General features: G+C 36.6%; 1 protein-coding gene across 27 annotated transcripts in view; it reads right to left on the bottom strand.

The window, feature by feature from the left end:
• Positions 1-516: 516 nt before the first annotated feature.
• The window catches only part of PRLR (prolactin receptor), a 195,493-nt gene continuing 175,830 nt past the window's right edge, over positions 517-20,179 (bottom strand). For 26 of the 27 annotated variants that reach the window (XM_052670542.1, XM_052670517.1, XM_052670527.1 and 23 more), the window contains 8 exons: positions 19,416-19,557; positions 17,831-17,963; positions 15,946-16,115; positions 14,531-14,700; positions 12,875-13,016; positions 11,966-12,065; positions 10,081-10,150; positions 5,420-9,448 (listed from right to left, as the gene is read on the bottom strand). In XM_052670542.1, the coding sequence (XP_052526502.1) occupies positions 8,423-9,448; positions 10,081-10,150; positions 11,966-12,065; positions 12,875-13,016; positions 14,531-14,700; positions 15,946-16,115; positions 17,831-17,963; positions 19,416-19,557 (1,953 nt within the window). In that variant the 3' untranslated portion in view covers positions 5,420-8,422. Of the gene's footprint in view, positions 4,305-5,419; positions 9,449-10,080; positions 10,151-11,965; positions 12,066-12,874; positions 13,017-14,530; positions 14,701-15,945; positions 16,116-17,830; positions 17,964-19,415; positions 19,558-20,179 lie in introns of those variants that run through there. The other variant, XM_052670533.1, reaches the window with a different exon arrangement.

Here is a 20,179-nt window from a genome sequence, read left to right as displayed (position 1 = left end):
CTGAATTTCAGTGGAAGAAAAATAAAAGAGAGCTGTAAGGAAACATGACCCTAAAAGTAGTGACCTTGTGAAGGAGCTTTCTGCATTTACTCTGTAATTTCCATGAAACCTCAAAGTCCATTTGTAGGCAATAGCAATTCAGATTTCCCTCCAGTTCTGCCTTCTCTCCCACAGGTTTGGATTAGGTGAGTATACTACTTGTTTTGTTCTCTGAAGAATATATTCTAGGAGTGAAAATAAACATGAGTAAAGCAACCAGCTTCTCCAGGAAGTCAGAAGCCCCTCCTCTTCACAAAGGAGATTCTTTAATTCCCAGCTTTGGATGCATGGATGTACATGGCTCTTTCAGTAACGCAGTGTGAAGTCTCCTGCATGCTCAGTGGGCTAAACATATCTATTACTGAGCGTTCAATTTGTGGAATATGTAGGAACCTGTCCTACAAACTGTGCTGAATTCTGACTCTTCCTTGTTATATATAATGAAACTAATATATTTTTAGGAGGAAGACTAGAAGATTTTGTGAATTCTATTCAAGAGCTTTTATTAACTTGAAATGCGAACACCATTGCAAAGAGATTTTACAATGACAAAATGTAGAAAAGTCCACCAGAAAGCTACAGACTTCAATAACAATATTGATCTTACAAGTGAAATTGCTAACAGATTTTATTAAAGCCAGCATTTTCGATATTATGAACTTAAAAAATACATAATTTTAAAGCATTTTCCTTCAACTACACTTAGAAACAACAGGGAATTCCTGAGCAACTGTTTTTATACCAATACGTTCCAACCAGTGTACATACTGAATATGAAATCTACTTTCTATGATTTTTTTAATTTTAGAAATTTACAAAACATTTGGGTCTAGTTCATAAACTAATTGTGCTTGACGTCATTGTGCTGCTAAAGTAATGACACTACAGTAACTTGAATGTTCCAGATTGCATGCAAATTCTGAAAATGTAATTGAAAAAAAATGCCTGGCTTTTATTGAAAGGCTAAGAATGAATTTTTTTTACACAAATATAAAAAAAAAAAACCAAAAAGCTTTAAATATTGGACTGGCTATTTCTTAGTTGAGAAGCATGTTGTTTATTGTGCATGATGTTCAGAACATGAAATACGATTTATATCTAAGTTTCTTTGAGACACCTGCTGCTACTATCGAAGACAAGGAAGGTCCAGAGACTTTCCCCTGCACTTAACAGCATGTCAGAAATTCGAACAAATACAATTAACTAGTGGTTTTTGGTATTTTTTTTTCCTGGGCAGGAAAAATCAGAGCAGGGAGTTTGATGTCACTGTCCTACACATTGACTCAGAAACATTGTATGAAGCACAATATAAAGATTTCAGAAATTCAGACAGTGCTGAATATCTCTGAGAAATATAATGCATTTACAAAACCAATGGCTGTGTCATTCCAGATGAAGAGTGGCATTTTTGGTCAGAATTAAAAATTGCTTTACAAGATGAAAAATGAACAACAGTGTATCAGCCCAGGGAATCCCTTCTGAGTATATCTGAGTAGTAGTTTTTCCTCTTCCTTTGGAATGATGGATCCGGAAATGAGAATTCAGAGTAGTCTACAGCATTATGAACATTAAAACATATTGATATAAAAAAATTGTATTTTGTAGAAAAATCTGTGTATTCCTTAGCATATATAGTTTTCTGTCCTACTCAAGGCATACTTTCTACTAGTGACGTCTACAGGGATTCCCAGCATCATCTAAAAATTTACTCAGTGCTATATCTTTGTATCATTACGATTCTTGCAGGAAATGAAGTGAAATCTATCCATTTTTACTTATGTCAAAATGAGGTGAAGGTAGTGAGCAGCTCACTAAAACAGAAGCAGCATTCTCCAAAGATAAAATTATCAGATAAAGACCTAGACCAAAAGCAACACCACAGAGTCAAACTGCATAATAGCTCTGAATTCTGAAAATAAAAAGTGCGAAAAATCTTTCTTATTTCTAACTTCTCTGTGCACTAACGTTGAGAGTACACCCAGTTCTTAGCCCATCAGCGTGGCAAGAGGTCATACAAATAATTCAGACATTTCTTTGGATTACTTTCAACATACATTGTCTCTCTTAAAAACTTATATTAAATGGCAAAAATGCATTTTAAATGTCTGGGTAAATCTCAAAATTTATCACCAAGACATGGACTTTGTGATTAAGGAAAGTGTTAATGACTGTCGTAGTCATGTATGTTTCTGTTGTCACAGGCACAAACTAAAGCAATGCCCAGAAATGTCTACCAACCGTTTGCTAGTATCCACAAAATTCTTTATCTCTTGGAGCTTATCAGTCGTTTAATCAATATAAGAATGCTTAAGAGTGGTAAGTGTATCTGTGAGACATCATGAATGGATAAATAAGAATTATCTGTTAAAAAAATTTAAATAAAACTTGAAGTTTTATTTAAAGACTGTGTGGTACACTTTATTTCTGTGAATTTTTTCCTTAGGAATGTAGGAAATGTAACAGCAGAGGGGCCCAGCCCTTCAAACATGGTTTGTCAGGGACCAATACCAGATTACTGGGAGAAAACCCCATAATTAATATAAACAGAGTAACCGACTTTCATGTATTAGTCTTTTTCACCTTTTATGTAATAGATGATCTGTAGTGGCCAATTTCAGCATCTTACCAACTGGTTAGCACATAATGAGGCATTACTATTTTTTGTGGATTATCTCAAGTAGCTGTACATATTGCCATTTTTGATGTAGAAGTATTTTTTTCCCATTAAAAGCACGTTTATCACTTTACTGTTTGACTTTTTTAATCTACTCTTACATTTTATTCTTTCGTTTTCATTTTTTGTTCTCCCTCTTGTCTTCTCAGTCACTTCTTAGTCACCATCCTACAGCGTATTGACTGGACTTTCCTGTTCTGACACATGCAGCAACCATGTCCCTCCTTCCCATCATAAACCACTCTTTCTTTCGTCATACACAATGTGTTTCTGTATTCCATTTATCCTGATCTCCTGCTTGACATATGCAGGAAAGATGATGAAATTTCTTTATTTGTTTCAAAAGGATTTTCAAGGCCAAGCCACAAGATTTTTCTTGCTCAGTGTAATTCAGTCAGTCCTTCCACATCACTGTCACTGGAGCTGAAGGAAGTGAGTGACTTGGTTTTCAGTACGTGTTCTGCGACAGTTGAAAGTGGGGCTAGTCTCATTTTCACTTGCTCAGGAACTGTTTGAAGATTTCCTTCACAGAAACTCATCTGAAAACTTCCTAAATAGTAAGTACTAACAAATGCTTAGTTCCATTGGCAGGATCTGGAATCAGAGCATCTCTGAGAACTCAGCTTGCTCAGTTCTAGTGAGTTGAGCACACAGGCAGTGGCAAAAAACAGAAAGGGGAAAATTGTGACTGCCAAGCTGGTCAGCATGGCTTTCCTTACAAGATGAAAACTTCATTATTTTCTTTTTTTTTCTCCCCAAATAACAACTTTTCTTATTTCGTTGTGCATCTCTAACATCCCATCCTAGTATTACTAGTGGGACAAAAATGAGGATTTCATGACAAGCTGTTCATTAAAAACAATTTAGACATTACAAACACAACTTTTTAAAGTCTGACACACAAAGGAAAATGCTCATCTGCCTTTTTAAATGGAGTGGAAAAAAAGCACACAAAACATCTGAGGTAGTGATTCTTTAAGAAAATGGTGCCTGATCTTATGAAACTTTCATTTCATTTGTCTTTATGGCTTTGTAGAAAATGTCTACTATTCATAAACTGGCTTAGATGACTTTGGTATCCTTGCCCAACACTTTCAAATCCTTTAAAGTTGATGAGAAATTACCAAACACATTTACAGGCTTAATGATGTGAACTCCATGTATACAATGCTTCAGAGACAACAAATAAAATGCTTCTTATTCACTTTTAACATTTGCTATTACTACACTTTAAATACTTTACTGACATTTGAAGCAACTGTAGATTTTCCAGCCATCTAAACATATACACATAAACAAATACACCACAGGATTCACTACTTTAACATAAACTGATTAGCACTATATTTTTTGTGTTTCAGTTTGTTCTATAAATACGTATATCCCCTTATTAGTATTATATAAGGTCAATTGACTACACTGTAATTAAATAATCCTTTGTAGTTACAGAGTATCATCAAGAGCATTCCTCAAACCTTCATTTTCTGTTAAAGTAAGTTTTGGCAGCACATGTCCACTTCAGTAAGTTAGATTTCTTCAAGCCAGGAACACCATATTGAAATATTAGAATGGTACATCAAAGTTGTCCTTGCTAAAAGAAAAAGTCTGATTTGAAAAGCCAGAATGAGTTATATTTCTCAATACTGAAGAAAACTGTTAATAAAATTGTTAATTAAAATATTCAAATTCATGAATTTATAAAATTAATTTTCTGAAGAGCTTTTTAAGCCTTTTATGCTACTGAAATTTAAAAGTGACATTTTAACACACACACACACACACACACACAAAACCCAAATATTCAAACTTCACTCAAAGTGAGAAATTTGGTGCAAGACCAAGGGGGCTAATCCCAGTTTCTGGGGTAAACTCCATTATGTTTAACCACTGTATATCGAAGGAGGTGTCAGGAACCTGTTATTACATCAGGGTATATCATAACTTTACAAGATTCCACTGTGTACAATTGCTACAAAATCTCATCTATTTCATAATAAAAAGCTATTCCTTGAAGAGCTGTAATAAAAAATGATGTTGCAAACATGACAGAATGAAATATTTCAGCATCCAAAGACCCTCAAACTTAGCTGAAGATTATTCTGATTTTACAGAATTTATTCTCTTTTGATGTGCAAAAGTTCTGTATAGATGTTCAAGGCCACTTTTAGAAGGTGTTACTCCCAACTGGGAAGTAACAGGTTATTTTTGACAATGAAAGTGCATTCAAAGGAAAAGCAATCCAACTGCACATTTTTTCATCTTAAAGGATGATGAATGTTCATGAAAAATGTGTTCAAGTCATGTTTAGTTAGCATTCTTTAAATCTTTAGTTAGATTCTTCAAAAAGCTTGGCTACTTCTGAGCAACTAAAAATATGTCACTTCCACTCTGGTAGAATTCCTGACTTAACAGAAAGCCATGATGATTTGGCATCGTGGGACTCTCACTGGCAAAGGTGGGAAAGAATTTATGCCCCATAGAGTAATTTAAACTACAGCTATCTTGCAGTTTCAGAACTAATTTATGGATAGGCATAGAAAAACTCTGACTCAATCTTCCTCCTGGTGGAGAATCCACCAGGAACTATTGGAGGGGCTTTCTTTTTAGTACCTTCCAAACTTGGTTTTTTGTTTTGTTTGTTTTTTTTTTTTGTTTTGTTTGTTTGTTTGTTTGTTTGTTTGTTTTTTAATGGAAAAATACTCTTGGTTTCTTGTTTGCTTGATTGTTTTTTTCTTCTGGCAACTTAGAAGAAAAGCTGATCTTTTGGGTTTTATGAACTCAAGGTCTTAATGATGTTCCTGGGACCCAACAGCTGCATTAGAATTGGACATACCTCATAATATTAACACAGCCTATATTTCAACTTAAGCAGTGTCAATTTTAAAAATATTCCTGAAAAAAAGATTTAACTTTTGATTTTTAGACTAGAGAGCCATACACTCCAATTAGAGCAATCTAGGATAGACAAATGCAGTAACAGTCAATGGAGTTTATAGTATCTCTTCCAAAGCAGAAGCAAGTATTTTTCAGGAAAATCATACTCTAGACTCTATGCCTATAACAAAAACTAGGTACACATGCAGACACTTTCAGTTAGGCAAGGCGAATAATACACTTAAAATCTGCTAAAAGTTGTATCTGCCTGCCTATGATCAAATGTAGCCAGGAGAATAGCAACAGCCTGTTGCTGACACCTTGTCACATGCTCTGTAACAACCTGTATATGACCCAAAAAATGCACTATGTAAGGAACATCATTAGGCTGTAGTCTGAGAAGATTCTATAGCCTCTATGCATCACCAGAGGGATAAATAAAAAGGCCTGTAGCAGCACATCCTTATATATGCTGCTAGGAGTAGAAAATAACTGCTCAGCTCAGGCATGGCTATCTTGTAAGGTAAGAGAACTTGTCTGATACAGATCAGCTCTTTGAGACTCAGTCAGAAAAATAGAGCATTACAATCAGAAGGATGAAGCACTGTCAGAAGGAGATAGTACACTATCAGCTTAAACACATGGAGACATATTACTGTCCTGCAAAACATTCCAGTTTTGACTGATAGCTTGATAATTTCTTTTCAGTACTTTTTTAGTACTTCTAGAAAATCTGTAAGATATACCTCAAATGCTACAATAACATTGTCCTGTTACATATAACCAAACAAAATTTTATGCTTGGCTGCTCTCTTAAACAGCCACTTCATGTCTTCAAGTGTTGAACTGAGTGGCTGGATTTAAGATCTCTTGCTACGCCTCCAGCAGAACATCCAATTGCCCAGATCAGCCTCTAGAAGTGGGCAATACATTGTAAGCAGAGTTCACAGACTCTACATTGGATGCCTAAAGTAGAAGTTGCAGTATCCCCAAAATGTGTTTATATACACACAGATAATTAGTTAAAATCTTAAGTCTCGCCAGCGAAAGGACTAGACAGCTTAACAGATCTGTATTTGAGCAGTTCCATGGCATGGAAATATAGTATGAAAATCTGTTTTGACAAAGTAGATGCAGCCTTCTGTAACCTTCAAAATCAGAGGATCTGTTTAGTGTGGCTCTGCACAAGGTTACCTGATACTGCAGGAAGGCTGCCTCAGTGCAAAAAATCATATAAAGCTAGAGAAATATGAAGCTGTACATGAAGGACAAGAAAGAAGAAAGCCCATCTATGGTAAATATACTTTCCACAATATGTACAGTACAATTTTACCTTATGTTCCTAATTCCTCCTGAAGCTAGTGCTGTTTGCTAAATACTTGACCCAGCTTTAATCAGCCACTTGTTCTTACTTTCCTGGAGTATATTAAATTTTTGTTTCAAGAAGGGCCGTAATGACTTCATGATGATTCCACTTTGAGTCATGGACTCTTCTCTCACTCCCACCACTATTTCAGCAGAGCACTGATTATGAGGTTATGCCTCATATTCTAACTGCGGAGAATGAATTCAAGAATTCATTTTGGTGAGTTCTTTATGACAAGTCTGTCTTCAAACCTGCCTTCCAAGCTCAGATAAAAATGTACACAATTGCTAAGGATGCAGATGATCATGATTGACAAGAGTACAGACTAAGTGGGAAAGAAGCTTTACTCTCAAAACCTAGATTCTATTTTAATTTTATAATAACAGCTGGTAAAAAACATCTGAAATAAATAATTTACAATTCAAATGCTAATACATCAGCAATATATTAGAAATATAGTTTAAAAATTACTTCATATTCTTGATTAGTATAAAGTTTAATTTTATGCTTTGTATAGAAATGGCAGCTTTATTTGTTACCTCTGTTTCAGCTACTAATTAGCAAAATAACATTGGGAAATCAAAAAATATTTTATTTTGCTTTTTTTTTTCTTGGTAATAGAAAAATATCCTTTAAAAATACATTGTTAAATGTATGGGATTGTACTAAAGTAGAATTGTGTCATATGTACAGTAAGGCAGTGTATCAAATAGTGCCCTGTTTTTGTGTTTTTTCGAGTTCGATTTGATTGGAATAGGATGCAAAGTTTTCTGTCATTTTGTGAAGAGTTTGTTATTTTAATGCTATTAGTTAAATATATTCTTTCATATATGATTGTTTCATACATAAGAGCTTCATTTTTCTTAAGAATTGAGAAAGAATATGAAGAAAACTTAATCTAGTGTCACAATACATTCAGAAAAAAAATACATTGTATATCAGTGTTACTGTGTAATGATATATCTGATTTAGAAACTGCTCAGACAATTATGGTGCACCAGGCCAAAACAATCTGTCTTTGTTGAATCTGCAAATTCCCTTGGGTTTAATCAAATTACAGAAGAATTGCAGAACTGAATAATTAATTCATAATGTATTTTTCATGGCATAGAGTACCATTTCCACATTTCCTTCTGTAAGAATCATGTGTCAGTGATCCAAGATTTACTTCTATGATTGTTATGACAACCCACAGTTTATTCTATTCTTTATATAATACATGTAGAAGGCTATTTTTAAAAGGAACTCTGTGCTATGTGTTCTTTTTTTTTTTTTTTTTTTTTTTTTTTTTTTTTTTACTGTACATAACTATTAACAAAATCAAATGTAGATCACAGACTTCTCAGCTAGGAAAAGGTACAAGCTACAGTTGTGATGTAGTAGCATAATCTTAAGCCATAGCATTACTATACTGATTGTATTTGATTCATTCTGTAGCATTACCTGATTAACAGTGATCACACTTTTAGTTATTTAAAGGGGGGCATAAATGAGGATGGGTCCATGTAGTCTGATCCACTAGTTTCTCTTTTGCAGTCACGTGGAGCTGTCAGACAGTAGCTCATGTTTTTTTCCACTTGACCTTGCTGAAGGTTCTGAGATGTTTCTTTTGCAGGTTCTTGGGCCGTAGGTGCATGCAGAACTCGTGAATCTGGCATTAATACTAGAATACTATGGTTCATGACTGTTGAGACCTTTGTGTATTCTTTGCTGGCTCCTGAAATAGTGTATTTTTCAATCTTTCCACTGTTTTCTTTATGTTTCAGTAATACTGATGGTTCCTCATTCTGTCTGACTTTGTGAACTTCTACGTAATCCATGAATGCAGCACCCAAAAACGGTGACTTTTCATTGGATCTGTTTTGTTTGACCCGCATTGTGGTTTGCTCAGTTTTGGAAAGCAAATTTTCCATCTCTTCTTGCTTTTCCATGCCTCCAGGGATGGTTTCAGAGATAGTATGTAGTGGCTGATGCTTTTCTTCATTTTCCACCAAAACTGCTGCAACATTCATATTTGTGGTAGTCAGTGTTATCTTGTTAGCTTCTAGAATGCTGTGATACGCAAAAACAGGAGGCTGATTGTTAGGTAACTGAACTGCAGGCCATCTGGATGATTTTGCACTCTCATTGTTAGTAAGGAGTGCTTTTCGTTCCAAGCCTACACAGTGACTTTCCCAGCTTCTTTTCCCTGCTTTCTTTTCTTGAACATCTCTTACATCTTGTGTTTGAAGTGCTGATGGAAGGACGCAGGTCTCCCTGCACTTTTCAGAAAGCAGAGAAGGGCTATCACAGCTCCCTCGTCCTGAGTCTCTGTCTGTTTCCTTGGGTGTAATTTTTGCATTTTTACTGGGACGACCATTGTCATGACTTGGCATAAGTTGATGATCCTCGCTGTCCTCTACTTCCAGATACTCAATCAGTAGTTCCTCACAGTCTGATGTTGGAGGGAAACCATGGCAACCAAGTGCACTCAACAGTTCTTCAGATTTCCCTGTCTAAGGGCATACCAGATAAGACAATGTTATTTCTTCACTACTAACAGTAGGGATTATTTGACTAGCACAATTATAAACAGTTTACATATTTAGTATGCACACACTTTTTATAACTCTAGACCTAAAACAAATTTACACAACCGCAGAAAATACTGAAAGAACAAAAGAACTTCCCTTGAGTTCTCTCTGGAGGGAGACAATCCCAGACTTTATGTTCCTAAAATGGAAGGACCGAGGAACTTCTGCAAATAAGGGCTTCAAAGGTTTGGAAAGGAGGAAATGGAGGAGAATGACAGATAAGCTATGCCCTTGTCTCCTCAACATGGCAAGAGACTGTGGAGAATGACTTCCATAAGATCTACTTAGGTCACGTAGGAATTAAGATCTTGTGGTGCCTCAGGAAGGAACTGCAGTTACATACCCTGTTATCAAATGTCGTACTACTTCTAGAGCCAAGCAAAACCATATCTCCTACATAACCTGCCTTATGATCAGCCTGAAAGTTTTGCTTATTTTTAACATTGATTAAGTTAAATCTGTTTTATATTTAATTATGGTAATTATTTTTACTGTTACAGAATCTGGAAAAGTAAGTAACAGCAAATTCTTTTGCTGTTATCAATGGAACTCACCTCTAACAGATGTGTATCTATACCTTTTATTTTTGGTCCTGGAACTGGTGGTAGGATAAAGGTTATCATCCTAGAAAAACAAAAAAAAGCAAAACATGAACAGTACAAATGCAGGAGATAAAAGTATAGGCCCCCTCCTACCCACTCCTTCTCTTTCATGTATGTACCAGTGACACAGCAACAGGAAGCCTGAAGTCTATCAGAAGAGAATTCAGGGCCCTGGGGAGACAACTAAAAGAAAACTATGACTAAAGAAAAAAGTTTAGGAGAGTTGCCATCCTGGACTTGAAAAAAGCAAATCTTAAGGTTCTCAGGGAGCTAGTCAGCAGTGTAGCCCAGGAGTCTATTCTACAGATAAAGATAGATATAGATAGATATAGATAGATAGACACAGAACTGGTCACTTTTCAACAACCAACTTCTAAAAGCCACGGAGAAGGCAATCTCATTGTGTTGCTAGTCAAGCAACTGGGGCAGAAGACCAGCCTGGCTGAATAGGGTAGAAAAAGAAAGTATATGATCTCTGGAAGCAAGATAATGTCTGGAGAGAAACTAAGAAAAACCACAGCTTGCATTCACATGAGCCAGTGGGGTGCCAGGCAAAAAAGACCTTAAGCAGCAAGAGGAAGCCAAAGGAAAACATTGGACTAATATCTGTAGTGGTTAGTCACCAAGCAAGTAAGGAGGAGGAAGAAGTGGAAATATTTGATGCATTTTTTGCCTCAGTCCAAGCAACAGAGCTTGGTCTGCTCAGACCTCAGAGATAGAGGACCATGCTTAGGGGAGCAGTGACTTTCCATCACTGAAATTGTAAAGGAATAGTTCTATTAGCTCAACACTGGAGGGACTGATGGGGTGAAGGAAAAGTCCTATCTTAGTAATTTGACCTCCTTCTCTGATAAAGTCACTTGCTTGGCGGATTAAATATAGGCAGGAAATGTAGTATTTCCAGATTTCAGTAAGGCTTTTCATATTGTCCCTCACAGCATCCTTCTGGACAGATGGTCCAACTGTGAGACAAACAGGCTCATACCCCAGTGGGTGATGAACTGACTCAATTGTAGAGTTCCAAGGGTTGCAGGGAATAAGTCTACACCTGGCTGGTGGCCGGTTACTAGCAACGTTCCCCAGGGCTCAAATCTAAGGCCAGTCCTGTTCATTTACGTCAGTGGAATGCATCCTCAGCAAATTTGGCAATAGAACATGCACCATAACTTTCCTCAGCAAATTTGCTAATAGAACATGCACCTTTATCACTGTCACTTCATCAGTAACTTCATCACTGACTAAATCAGTTGGGCACAGTCCAGGAAGACCAGTGGGTCTCTATGTACATACATGATTGTCATTTGATTCCTACTAATCATACTAAAGCAGTTTCTTTCTGTTTGCATTACTCAGACATTATTTTTGGTGGACTTGTATGAAAGATATAAACATTGTGACACCTTTCCCTTCCAGAGTTAGATGGAATTACAGTATGTTTTAATAAATTTGGGGAATTGACAGACATGTGGACAGAAAGACTGAATTCATAATATAACCTAATTTCTACTAGGCAATTAGGCCAAACCTACAATGTGCATCTTCAATACAAGCAGGAATACTTCAAGTGATATCTGCTAAGTACTTAGTGATTAACTGGGATGGTCAGATTTAATACCAGTAGTCTTTACCAAAAAGACCAAGAAGACCGAGACCTAAAGAACAGAAATACTTCTCTACCAGTTGCAAATACAAAGTAATAAATCTGTAATTTATGCTATGTATCTCTCTTACTAAGAAAACTAAAATCGATATGAAAGTAAATCAAACATTAATAGCTTATTTTTGGAAAAGTTTTATGAGTTTACAGCGACACAAAATTATGAAATTTCTGACTTACCTATATCCTTTTAAAATCATTGTCCAGCTCATGATTAAACATATGAGAGATGACAAGACACCCAAGATGATCCACACAATCATATCTTTTACTCTGTAGTCTAGGAAACAAAGGGAATTATTTAAGGATGCATTAGGAAATACAGTCAGAATGCACAAAAAGTATCAAATTTTTTCATTTGAAAAAAGTGGTTAAATCTTCCAAAGTTGGTATTGAATCTAGAGGCCTCTAGTAGCACAGACATATCTCAATAATCACTGCAACATCTGGTAATTAATATACTTCTTATTAATAGCATTGTGCAGGAAATAAACTCCTGTGAAAAAATTAGAAAAATGCATTAAGATGGAAATATCTTAATTTTCCAGGGTTCAAGTCTACTTAGACTAACATTATTAATTTCATTATCAAATACAGACATAATTAAATTTCGGGTAGAATGGTCTACAGTTATATATTTTTAAAGATTTCTACTTAATGTGACACTTTTTACACTGAGATGTTTATTCTTTGTTTATTTTTTCAAATAAAGCATTAGGAAGAGCTGTTACTGACTGCAGGAAGTCACTTTGTTTTCTACCTAGCACTTTTAATTACTTTATTATCACTCTTTTTATTAAAACTACCATCATGAAAACAAATATGAATAAGGCAATAAACAGAAAGGATGTGCTTTAAGTTTGTAAGAAAATTGATTTATCTGTTTAACTTCCAAGATTAATGAAGGGTACAGCTAACTGTCCCCTGTGGTGCAGGGAAGCTGAGAATTCAGTTACCTTAACAATGATATTCCTACTGTCCTAGGAATCAGTGGGCTGTCAATCTGTATGGGTGCTACAGACAACCTACAGAAGTATTACATGAACTTCCATGAAATAACAGTTATTGAAAGGGAACATGGCCACTCACCAGTAGGAATTTGAATGTACTTCTCTGAGCTCCATTCACTCCATGATCCATGGTGGTCTGGTTTGCAGTGAATCTGTACAATGTACTTTCCTGGATTTAAACTAAACATTTTATATTGTGTTTGCTGTCCGACAAAAATAGTCTGAAAATGAATTAAAAATCATAAAATCCATATAAAAATTAGATATTTTTCAAAGAAAATCATAGCTAGTTTAATCCTGATAATCAAGTTGGGAACATATCAGGGCTGTTCTGAAAGTAATGCTTCCTATTTTATGATGTTGGACCATGATGTCAGAGGTGGATGTTGGTGGAATGTTAGTAGGGGTGGAATCTTCCCACCAATATCCCATTACATTTTGTTTCTGTGCAACAGATGGCAGCACAGGAGCAGTCTGACAGAATGGAGTCTGACATCAAGTGCATGTGAAGCAACAGTGTGTCACTGAATTCCTCCATGTGGAAAAAATGTCACTTACTGACATTCACTGATGCTTGCTGAATGTTTATAGAGATCAAACAGTGGTTGTGAGCAGACTGAGGCAGTGAGTGGTGTGAGTGGTGTGTGAGTGGTGACAGTGGGTCATCTCCACTGGTACAGATTTTTTACAAGCATGCAGGCTCTTGTTCATTGCTGGTGAAAATTTACAGATAATAGTGGTGACTATGCTGGAAAAACTTTTTTTCTCTGAGAATTTGTTCCATCAAATAGTGTTATTGTGATCTCTCTATCTGTTTTAATTTCCATGGAAATAAGTAGAAGCATTACTTTCAGTGTGACCCGCATAAAACTGGGTATCTTCCTAATAATTTTTACACAGGGCATTGAAGTAATGTTACATTTATTTCATTTCTGTAGTTCAACTTTCTAACATAATGCAGCAGTGATGATATCTGTCTCTGCTGTAGTGTGCAAATTAAACTGCTATAAAGACACATCATGTGCATATGAGAAGTAGAAATGAAATGTGGCAATGCTGGGACCCACCATAGCAAGAACTGAAGGAGGCAAGAAAGAACAACTGGGGAAGAAGCTGCATAACAAATAAGGAATGTGGAGCAGGGTAGTAAAGAGTGGATTCTTTAGTGGCCAAGGATCTGGGAAGTACAGTGGCAGAGGGAAGGCAGGAGTCAGTACAGAGATGGCTGGGTAGTTTTGTTTTGCAGCAGACAAAAAGGCAATACAGCCAAATACCAATTGCTGAAGCCTACAATTTGTCCCTACTTGTATGAGTTGCAGATCCTGAGTATAGAGAATAATTATTATGAGATCATAACAACTATTACAACCATTACCTAATGGTTATTTGCACAAATGTACATGATTTTACATAATGTCATTGAGCTATTTGAGTATTTGTGGTTGAGAACAAATTACCAGAAAAAATAAACCTGTCAGAATGAGACCTAACAATTTAAACTACTGTGCCAATATGATTCATATATAATGGCCACAACTGAAAATAAGTACTTCATCACTTGCTATCACACAGCAGCATCTGAGATACTAGTCTTTGCAATAGGAATACGAGGAACAAACAAGCACTACTTTTGAAAAAGGATGAATTATTCCATGTGCCTGCTTCATTATAGTCAGGAGTGGGACATAACTAACAAACTCTAACTGATCAAGAAAAACTGTAAGTAAAAACTTACCTCCCATTCCTCTCCTTCTTCAGGCTTCAGTCGCAATTCATAGTCGAGGGTAAGCCATCCAGATCTGACATCAGCCAGTGGGGGTGGAGACCATGTCAATACCATATATGGTTTTCTATTTATTGGCTTTTTTAATTCTAGAGTAACATTTGCAGGAGGATCTGGCTGTACTGTTAAAATAAGAGAACTGATAGTAAAAGTATGAACGATTTTTCTTTGCATCTTAGGAAAATATATGAAGCGGTATGCGGGGCAAATTGCCACCTCCATTGTGTCTAGTAACTTGGAACTGCTTAAATACGGGAAGCAAGAATTTCCTGATAAACAAGGATTTATAAATTTGTAGACATTGAAGAACACTAAATAAATGGAGTTCATATTGAAATTTGCCTGAATCATTTATCACCTAAACCATATTTTTTTCACATCATCATTTATGGTTGCTGTTCTCCACACTGTATTTCAAAGTTAAGAGAAAGTTAACATCTTTAATGGTGCGTTATAAGTGTTGTTTTGTATCATAATCTTATCAAAATTGGTGTATACCATTAGGGATGCTGAAAACTCAGATTTAAATTACAAAGCTGGTCCCCTTCAATCTTTCACACTGAGAAAATACAACAGCATTATCCTGACGTGCACAGGGATGGATACTTAAACAGTAATACTAAAGTCCTGTATAGGCTTCAAAAATAAAATGGAATATAGGTTTCTGCCAGCCAGGCCTGCAGCTACCCCAGTTCGCAGGTAGAGCTCCCGCATATAATGCATACATTTTACCACTTTCTGATGCAAAGTTTACCAAGAAGTCAGGGCATAGAGGTAAAATATAACACTTTTTTTTTTTTTTTTTTTTTTTTCCCCACAAGCCCTTTTTCAGTTATCAGGTTCTCAGCAGCCTCAGCCTTCACAGAAAAATCATTATTTGCAGTAATGTTCTTTCCCTTAGAAAATAACCTAAATACTTGTCCACAGTCATTCATTAGAAAAAGTCTGAGAGATTATCAGTACATTGCCATAAAAACACTGATTTAGCTTCTCCTGGGAAAATTAAATCTCAGAAAACAACTTTCAGGTAGTAAAATTTAGGTAAAATTTAGCTAAAAGGTCAATTTGAATGCAGTTTTTAGAAAAGGATTTTAGCAAGATGGTGTTTCTTTTGGCTTGACTGGAGGAAATATGTGGATCCAATAAATGATTATCTGAATGTAGTTTTAAAGCTTTCAGCACTTTTGGCCTTCAAATGCTAGGAGGATGAATTCTGATTTACTACTACAACAGACAAGACGGTATCTGTTCTTACGTATTTTTACATGTATTTTACTGCAGTCTATGAGAAGAGCTGGAATAAAAAATACTGTATCGAAACTGATGACCCTGAATTATTTGGTTCCATAGAAAACACTGTCTCTTACCTATGTAGGTCACATCCACATAATGAGGATCAGAGCTGTTACTTCCCATTTCATTAGTTGCCTTGACAGTAATATTGTATATGGTCCAGAAAGAAGTGTGTTTTTTATCAAAGTAGCAAGAATTGGGGCCTGCAGTTCTGTAATCTGGACATTCATAAACTTGTTCTTCTCTGAAATGAAAGAATCACAGTGATTACACAGACTAAAACACATGACTTTGTTTACAAGTAGTTGCGTTTGTAGTAACACTCTACAGGGCTGGATTTGATTCTATATGCCTGATAATGTGAAGGAAATCATAATACTGCTTTCACACTAAAAGGCAACTAAAGAACCCAACTCCTCTACCCCAAAACTAAGACTACAAAGCCTGGAAAGTGCAGGCTTCTTGAGCATGCAGTAGTAGAGTGCAACTGTTGCTTTTCTGAATGCCCTTATCTATTACATGGCCCTCAAAAGTTTCTGAGAGCCATTAAACTACTGCCAAAGTCTTCTAACCCACCTGTTAAAAACAGAAAATTTCCAATGTTCATTTCACATTGAAATTAATTCTGCCCACATCAAAAGCTTTCAGAATTTGTGTCATTTACCACCTGTTCCTCAAAAACATATAATTTGTACTTGTCCTCAAAATCCATTCTCAAGCTTCCCAAAGAAGGAGGTAATCGGAAAGAAAGTTCATGGAGAACACATAGCACTTTTTTCCAGGATGCTTGAAGAATTGACAGTATAAAAGAAATGCCTCTGATACTGCTTCACAAGATTTTTCTGAATAAAATGTTCAACTGTGAGATAAGCAACAATTACTCAAATAGCTCAATGGCAGAGCTTGAAGGGTTGTAGGGGATGGGGCTACCCTGCTGCCAGTTCGCTACTAGTAGTGTTTCCCAAGGCTTCATTCTAGGTTCATTTCTGTTCATTATTTTTATCAATGTTCTAGAATGCAGGAGTGGAATGCATCCTCATCATGTTCACCAGTGACACTTAACTGGGAGCTGCTGACTACCTGGAGGGATGAGAGGCCTTGCAGAGTGGTCTAGTTAGACTGGAGCATTCAGCAGTCAGCAGTGGCATGAAGCTTAACACAGACAAACGCCTGGTATTGCATCAGGGAGAGAGCAATGCTGGACACAGGCACATTGGATTGGAGATGAGTGGCTGGAGAGCAACTCAGCAGGAAGGGATCTACAGGTGCTGGAGACAGCAGCTCAGCATGAGCCAGCAGTGTGCCCAGGCAGCCAAGAGGGCAAACTGCCTTGTGCGCACAGCAGAGCCAGTGATCAGAAGAGGTGATTCTCTGCTATATATGGTATTGATGTAGCCTCAACAAGATTTGTGTGCTGCTGTGTACTCCACAATATAAAAGGGATGTTAAGGTTCTCAACAGGGGAGATTCAGACGGTACATTAGGAAAAATTCTTTACTGTGAGAATGGTCAAACCCTGGAACAGGTTTCCTGGAGAAGTGCTTGATGCCCCATGCCTGTCAGTGTTGAAGAGACATTTGGATAGTGCCCTCAGTAACACACTTTAGCCTTTAGTTAGCCCTGAAGTAGCCAACTCTCATCATTTTTGAAAACTTTTTTCCTGGAGCTATGAGGTCAAGGTGTTACACAGCTGTGCCTTTGTTTTGCAAACACTGATATGCAATTCCTGCACCACTGCAACTTTCAAGGCAGTTTATCTATGCCATTACAATTCACAGCATTCTGAAAAAGCCAACACTATAAAGAGATCCTCTTTCAACCTTAAATATGTTGTTGCTAGTACTATTCCAGAATATGTCACTTGCACAAAAGCCAAAGAAAACCTTATCTCTTAAATGCAAAAACCAGTTAAGCTTGATTTTCTCACAAAATAGTGAATAATTATATACAGCATCTTACCCCTCTTTGCTGTAAAGTAAAGTGTAGTTAGTAGGATGCCCTCCATCGAAACCAGGTTTCCACCAACAGGTAAACGTTTCCTTTTCTGGGGAGCGGCATTTGGTTATTGTAGGCTTTTCAGGAGGTGACTGTCCTGCAATGGATACATGAATGAAAGAATTAGTGCATTTAATGCATTAAGTCAACTCCAGAGCTTATAAAACATAATCAAAAGGAGCACTAGAAAATAATATATATTTATATACATTTTTTTCCTTACAAGGCAGGAAAATATTTTGCTTCATTATTAGCACAAGAAAGAAATGGTGTTCAGTGGCTAGGGCAGCAGCCTGCAACTTCAACCTAGATTCAAAACCCTTTCCCACTGAAGATACAATGAGGAACGACATTTATTTCTCTGGCTGTGGCTCTCCTCTGCACCCCAAATCTGGTAAAGGATTCTCAATACCATCACAACAGGTTTTATAAAATTATTTACTCAATCTATCATCTAGATAAGCATTTTTTCTTCAAAAAATGTGTTTTAAAATGCTAATTATTCCAGAAAAAACTACTGAGTCACTTGTTCTGGCTCAGGACAAAAAAAAAAAGAGTTTGTTTGCCTGTGTTTATGTAGCTGCCAGTAATTCTCTTTTGAAGTGCCTATGCTGAGATGACTCAAAAGACACAAAGAAGTAATTCTTGTTTTTCTTCCTACAATGACGTTATGCTCAGTACTCCTTCTAATTGCCTGATTCCTGCCAAGCAATTTACAATTATGTGGATTTCTGATGATGCTACTATAGTCTCAAGAAAATCATTTGGGCAAAAAATAGGGCTGAGAAGATGCTTAAATTTTGAATAGTTTGATGCTAATAAAAACTCTAATGTTCTTGAAACATTTGCAATTATGTATCCATGGCAAATATGGTCTTATTATATCAAAATATATATTCTCTATTATTTAGAGTAAGGCCATTGATTTTCTAAATCTATAATTGCCAAGAGCAGATCTGAAAGTGGGACATTTTAAAAATATCTTCTATTAAGGGCACTTCAGCAAACTCCATGTCAAATAATGAATAATACAGTTAGTAGTAGAAGAAGATTTGAAGCAACTTGGCTCATTCTGTTGGAACATTTAACGTTCCAACAGAATACAGATAATTACTCCCATTTGATGGTAGCTGCTATGTCATGGTCTGTTAGGCAGGGCAATAATTTCAGTCCAGTTGTTAGCGAACAAATGAATGACTCTTACAGAAGTACTACTACCTGGTATCTTCAGTGACAGGTGAAGTCACCACAATTTTTAAGTGGCAGGACATGACCAAAAATTTATGTAAGCACACCTGTATCAGAAGTGACTTCCTACTAAACTCCACACTGTTTGTCATAGAGAGTTGTGCAAGATGCTGAGTGGATCAGCAAGACCAAATATGTAGTGACACAAAAATATGATAAGATGCACTAAGTTGTTCCTCCAGCACTATGAAGGCATCTGTGTGAGGAAGCAGGTTTTCAGGGCTAGCATTTAGGTACCTTTTGTGACAGTGAACTACTTGTATTTTAAACACAGCTAACAGAACAGCAATTATCAACCTACCACCAGAGATCAGAATGCGTCTTTCAGAGCTCCATTCACTCCATTCTCCAAGGTCTAACATACAACGGACCTGAACAACATACCTCATGCCAGCACTTAACCTATTTATTTTGCACTGTGTCTGTACTCCAACAGGTACTGTCTGGAAAAAACAACAAGGAATTAGGGCATTTTAACAAATAAATCATCAAGAAGTATGCTTATGTCACTGACTTCTGAAAGGCAAAATTTTCAGTCACATATTTGCTAGGATGTTAATTACAAAGAAGTGAAGCTAGCAACCAAATGAACAGGAAAGCTCTTCACTGACACTGAGAAGCTGAGAACAGCAAGATAAATGGTGTGAGTAGAACACCCCAAAATTTCAGGGAGAGGAAGACTGTCCCAGCAAATCATGTTGAGGGGGATGGTGACTCAAAGCCCAGTTAAGAATAACTAGGGAGTTACTGAGAGTCTTTTGAAAGAGTCACCTTAAAAAGCAGAATTTAAGAAGCACAGCCATTTGTAGTGCTGAGAGAAGACAGGAAACCATAGCAGCTGCAGTTTCAGTTTGATGCTATCAGAAGCTGCTCTGTTAGCATCGTGACTTCTACTTAAACTAGACAGAGTGGCGTCCCTCCCTGATGTTGTGCATTCCAGGCAGTGCGGGCTGCCACAGGCAGGGACCCAAACCCAGATGCACGCGAATGATCTCATGGTACACTCTCTTATTGGAGTACAGTTTAGTGTACTCTAGGATAGAGAGTGGCTTTGTGTTAAGTCAA

The sequence above is a fragment of the Tympanuchus pallidicinctus genome, unplaced genomic scaffold, assembly GCF_026119805.1.
Source record: "Tympanuchus pallidicinctus isolate F22 unplaced genomic scaffold, pur_lepc_1.0 scaffold9, whole genome shotgun sequence".
In the NCBI taxonomy this organism is placed as follows: domain Eukaryota; kingdom Metazoa; phylum Chordata; class Aves; order Galliformes; family Phasianidae; genus Tympanuchus; species Tympanuchus pallidicinctus.
The sequence above is the reverse complement of the archived record's forward strand: the minus strand, read 5'-3'. Positions and strand labels throughout refer to the sequence as shown.